Below are 6,000 nucleotides of genomic sequence, written 5' to 3'. Positions count from 1 at the left end.
CCGTTACCGGAGCCAATTGCGATCCCTAAGTCTATTCCAATTCCGGAATTAGCTCCGGAGTCAATTTCGGAAACAGCTCCGGAATCGGTTCCGAAATATGGTATCGGAATCGGGTAGGTCCGATTCCGAGCTACCACCACTAATTGAAAACGACCAAAGCTCTCACTCTGAACCGAATTTCTATATAGCAGTAGCTGAACGATGGAAGCATTGTAAAATTAAATCTCCCATCTATTGGTGCAGAATTCAGGTTTCTCTGGAGAAAAACTCATTATATATCATTGTATGTATCTTACAACTAGTTTCATATCATCAATGTAAATACAAACCTTAATCAAACCTATGAATTAGAGAAAGTTCTAGCGAGTTCCGATCGAAAACTTTCCGTCGATCAATCAGTTAATCGTCCAAAGACGTAGGATAAAGTTATGCAAAGTGGCATAGCATTCAATACCAACACCAATATGAACCCTTTTGCGTGTTGTGCGGAAAGAAGATACGTCAGATGGTGGACAACGTGACCTGAAACCTGTTCAAATTGTGACGCGATGGCGGACCGGGGTTGCAGTACAATTTGAATAATTAATCCTCGACGACGTACGATACTTGGAAGTGACACGCCTGTGCACGGATTAGATGACACGTGTGTGCTTGTGTGCGTTGTTTTCTATCCAAGAACTGCCGCCTTGCGTTAGAATCGTCCACCCTTTGAGGCGTTAGGTTCGCGGACAGTGAGGTGACAACTGACGGTGGCCTTGATAGTGCGGCAGGTGGCTGTGCTAATCGAGGTGAACAGGAAGCGCGAGAATGGAAATTCCCATTCAAAAATTCCTGTTTCTCATTCCAGTTTTCGCTAAGGCGAAGGCATCATCTGGTAGAGCACAGACCGAGCAGCCCTAACAGCTCAAGCGTTTAAAGTCACTGTTAAAAAAAGTATCATTCTATTTTCCGGATATGTCCTTCATGTAGCTTGTTTGTTGTTTTGTGTTGTACAGTCTATTAATAGCGCTTAACTTTACCTATATTGTCATACTTATCATACTATAGACACTGTTTCCCACAATCACAACTCCACGTCGAGCTGATCCTAATGATCCCAACAAAAACTGGGGATTTCTTCTTCCAGCAAAGGCAAGAAAGCATTTCGGAGCATCAAATCGCAGTAAAAACTCGCCCGTTTACGACGGATCGAATACTGCCCCGTAAAACAGTAGCATCTTCGTCGGATCGTGCCGTATCGCAATCAGAAACGGTCCTCTGACACGGAAATTAACCGGCGGCAGGGATCGTTCCATTGCCGTGATCGTCACAGCGCCTCCCTCCGTGCCCCGCTCGTTAATCTCCAGATCGATCTTGTGCACCATCTCACTGACGTACAGCTTCACCTTCGCTCTCGCCTCGGCCCCATTAGCATTGCTCTTGCCGCTCACTATCTTCAAGTTGTTGGACGTCCTGTCGAACAGCTTTCGCACGCCGAGCTGCTGCAGTGCCGCCTTCAGGTCGTACGTGTTGCTCGCATGCATCCGGGGAAACTGTACGATCGCTTTGTGCATCTTCATCTGCCCGATCAGCCGATCGAGCTCGGCCGAGGAGAGGCTCGCCTGCAGCTGCCGCAACCGGGCCCGGTTCGAGTCGTTCGGCAGGACGATGTACATCGAGGTGGTCCGGTTGCGGTACGGAAAGGCCATAATGCGTGCCTGCAGCTCGGGCGACGAGTAGTACGGGAAGCAACCGCTGGCGAACATGGTCGGCACGAGGATCGACGGTTGATCCTCCCCATCGGGGAAGAATGGCTGCGGGCGCGTAAACTGTGGCTCGTTGAAGAACGTTTCCCACGTTCCGCGGAAGTAGAGCGCATTGGCCACGATCATCTGCGTGCCTGGGTCCGGATCGTCCAGCAGGATCTCCCCGATACGGCCCCGCGTACTTTCGTTCACCCAGCGGTTGATGGTGTTGCGGGCCAGATCCGGGCGCTCCTTAAAGTTAACCTGCTCGATCTGGGCTTGATAGAGGTCGCGGGCAAGCCGCACAAAGTTGCTGCTGTTGATCAGGCCTTGCTGCAGGAACATCCCATTGGCAAGCTGCACCACGTTCGGTTCGATCGGCTCCTCAAGGTATCTACAGCGGGGCGAGAGAACGCACAGAGTCAAATTAATAATCACAGCTTCCCGCTACACACTCTCCAGCACTCACTGATCATCATCGTACTCCTCGTCCTCGAGCCCCTCCGACGGTGGGTAGCAGTTGCCGCCCGCGTGCCACCCGGGCAGCTGCTTCAGTATGCCCTTGCCGCCGATATCGCGCGTAAACTCCTTCAGCAGACGGGCATAGTTTTTCGGTATGTTGCCACTGCCGGGCTTGCGGTACTGCTCCAGCCGCAGCACACCGAGCAGCTCGTGGCGCGTGTCCCGGTTCGCGGCACGCAACAGCAGCAGCATCATGCTGCCGATGCTGACGGGGGAGAACAGCTCCGTCTTGCTGCTGTTGCTGCTGCTGCCGCCCCGGCCGGCCATTACCCCGAGCGTCCGTGCCAGATCGTTGATCGCGCCGACCAACTGTTCACTGACGGCCTTCGACAGCCCGCTCGTGTTCTGGGCGGCCGGTTCGGCCAGAGCCCCTCCGCACACGCACAGCAGCAGGCCAAGCGGCAACAGCAACCGGAACGGTACCTTCCGCACCGAGGCTAATGCCCTGTACGGCATTTTTGTGTGTTTTTTTTGGTATGCTATGCCTGTTTTAGGGGTTTTCTACTTCCCCCTCTGAGGGTCTCTCTTTCTCTCACACACACACACACACACCTGGGGACACACTGCACTGGTCGTTCGCTTGGGGGGTTTTGTAAACGCGGGGTTTTTCCTTGCGCCCGTTCGTACGAACATTGGAATGTCCGCGTCGGAAAAGTCAAAAAGAGGTACACGCGTGGCGCGTGCGTTGCGATCGATCGGCCAACGCAGACTGCCCGTGACTGTTTGATTCGTCGATGACTGCAGCCGCCTGACTGCGGGTGTGCGCGTTTATTGTGGGCGCCTGGGTGGGAAAGTCCAGACCGGACCGCACCAGACGACGCGTGTGTGTGTGAGTGTGTGCGTTGTGTACGCTATGGCGCTGCACAGGCCCGTGACGAGATAATGCGCTCACCGTCTCGCGAAGGAGGAAGCGAGAAGACCCGGACGGAGTAAAGAACACGGCGCAAGCAGAAGTTGAGCGTAAAACTCGATCGTACGCAACAGACTCGCACCCTTGTAGGGTTGGGGGTTGGTCTCTATCTCTCTATCTCTCTCTTTCTCTCTCTTGCTGGCACTCGCTTCTCCGAATCCCCCCGGGTCAGCAGGAGCATGGCGACGTGCTTTATTTGCTTTTGGAATCGCTTGCCTTGGTGGCGCTTGCTACGGCCTGCCTGGTCGATCGATTTAGCGCAGCGCCACCTCGTGCTGCGTACTGCGCGCGGCTGTATGCGGTTTGTTTATCGCGCTGTTTGGCATTGAATTGTAATCCCCCTCCCTCACTACGGAAGAGGGGGTGGGGGGGGGAGATGGTTGGTCCAACATCCTCCACCAACCCCCCTATTTGGACGGTAATCGTTCGATGCGGACGGACTTCGGGACTGGTTTGCGATCGGCTACTGTGGTGCAGGTTTTGAAGGTGGGTGTGTGGGGATCAGCATCAGCTGTTTGCTGGCCGTTGGTGTTGGTGTGCCCGCGTCCGCCTGGTGCATCGGGGCAGTTGAGTGTCGGTACTCGTTTTGGTGAGTGGTGCATGCGCGATCACGTGCCGAGCGACCACGTGTGGGAGAACCGTTTAAAATGTTCGAACGGCATGCTTTAACGGTAACGATCAGTTTGACAACAGTAACTGGTTATGTAGCTGGATTTTACTGAATAATTACAGTCTTGTCCCGAGTTACGCGACTCTCGAGTTTTGCGAATTTTTAATTTTTACACCTCAGATGGCAAATCAGTACAATTTTCTCTAACCATTGTCGAGTGCAAAAGAAGTTGAATAAGGATTTTTTGTTGTTTTGTTTAAACTGTTTAATGGAAATTGATGGTCAAATCTCGTGTTAGCTCTGTTAATATTACATCTTTCGTTTGTGTTCTTATTAGTGGTTATTAGAGGACTCAAGAGTTTATTGGATGTTTTCCAAATGTTTGTTTTTAATTCAAACAGTTTTATTTTTTATTGTTTTCAAACATTTCATGATCCATTTTTTTTTTCAAACCTGTTGAGACGATGCTTATAGACAGTGGAAACATTTCAAAAATATTCAGAAATCGGACGAATTCAAACCTTTTAAATTTTAGCTATTATCCAAGCAAAAAACATTAAAACGGATTTCATAATTGCTCAGGAAGTAGCCATTAACTGTCCTGAAAAACAACCAACATACCATGAGAAATCCTATAATACAATTTAAACTTTTCTAATAAGCTTTATTGCTATATTCCGCATAAAAAATAAATTGCGAAACTAAGTATTCAAGATGAGGGCATAATGATAACATAATATAAAATATCTGAACTTGAATAAAGATTAGGGTTACCTGTTGATGTGATTTAATTACTTGATTCATAGCACTTAAAACTTCAGTTTGTTTTTTTTTATATTAAATATCAAACAATTAAATTCTATACCCTTTCGAGATCTACCTTTAATGTCTGCTGCTCTATCTTAATGATGAAAATACAGCCCCCGTCAAAACAGCAGATTAGGTTAGTTTGATTAGGTAGCTAAAGAAGACAGCAAGTAAACTCCATTCATGATTCCAAATTGCATGACAATAAAAGTTTCGCTTCCATAAATTGATCTATCAAAGCAGTGCAACCTTTCCCATTAACCATTGTGTTCACCACTTTGCAACTACCATTAGGATTCTCGGGGAAATCCCACAACACACCGGCTAGGTATTTGGCACAATGAGCCAAACTAAATTGATACACTTAGCATTTTGAAATGCTTTGTATGATTAATGCTCTTAGAAGGGAAAGGAGACAGCATTCCGAAGAATGGAACTGGTTACAAATCGCGAGCAGTGCTGCAAAATTTCACTATCAATGACATAAAAAAATCTGACTGAAACAAAATCCATATCAGCGTCACGTACTCAATTGTGACAATCAGAGGTGATACTCAGAACGATTGGTGTGACTAATACATGCTCATGACATGTTTGCGACCATCGCTTGGTCAGTCACTATATCACGACTTTTTTTTGCTGTGATCAATTTTGCAAAATGTCACTGACATAGTCATGACAAATTCTGGCTGAAACAAAATCATCTCAGCGTCACGAGCTCTACTGCGAAGATCAGAGGCGAGCCTCAAACCGCAACCAACTCGTGTTCAATCACTTGGTCGCGACATTTGCAGTCGGTGATCATCGCGATGGTCACGGGAGATATGCATTGCGTGCGAGTGGTTCCAAGAAACAAAATGAGCATGTTTTCTCGCTCTGTTTGACCCGACAGATAATCAAAACAGATAGAAGGAGAAAGCATGCTCATTTTGTTGCTAGAGCCTACGCGCCAAGTATATTCCAAGAATGTCGCGATTATCGCAGACAACAATGTCGTGACCAAGTGAGTGATCAAAAGTTGGGTGCTAAATGTCACCAAGCATGTGATTGATTTTCCAACTGTTTGACTATAGTCACTGATCATCTCAGTTGTGTACGTGATCTGATTTGAGTTTCGTTTCAGTTATGAGTGTTGATGATTGAAACAGTTACATTTGGCAGCACTGTTCACAGCCAGAAAACAATCATGATAATGCTAGCGCCGGCATTAAGCTAAGTTTGTCAGTCAGAGTATCGCGTTGGACTCAAGAATTCACATGTCGTGTTCAGCATGTCATGGCGCACTTTTATTGACTATCAGCAATGAGCATCAAACTACCACGGATATGTTCATGGTTTTTGTTGGTGAAAATCTCGTGATACTCATGACATTTTGCAGCACTGATCGCGAGTCGTACCGTGCCGGTCCCTGCTTTATAATGTGACGT

General features: G+C 48.0%; 1 protein-coding gene across 1 annotated transcript; it reads right to left on the bottom strand.

Annotated features, from left to right (window-relative positions):
- Positions 1-918: 918 nt before the first annotated feature.
- On the bottom strand, positions 919-3,020 carry LOC120956372 (serine protease inhibitor 28Dc-like). The gene is made up of 2 exons (XM_040377785.2): positions 2,194-3,020; positions 919-2,118 (listed from the first exon to the last, which is right to left on the bottom strand). The coding sequence occupies exons 1-2, from the start codon at positions 2,700-2,702 to the stop codon at positions 1,179-1,181; spliced, it is 1,449 nt and encodes a 482-aa protein (XP_040233719.1). The 5' UTR covers positions 2,703-3,020; the 3' UTR covers positions 919-1,178.
- Between the last annotated feature and the right edge of the window lie 2,980 nt (positions 3,021-6,000).

The sequence above is a fragment of the Anopheles coluzzii genome, chromosome 3, assembly GCF_943734685.1.
Source record: "Anopheles coluzzii chromosome 3, AcolN3, whole genome shotgun sequence".
Classification (NCBI taxonomy): Eukaryota; Metazoa; Arthropoda; class Insecta; order Diptera; family Culicidae; genus Anopheles; species Anopheles coluzzii.
Note: the sequence above shows the minus strand (reverse complement) of the source record. Positions and strands in the feature narration are given on the sequence as shown.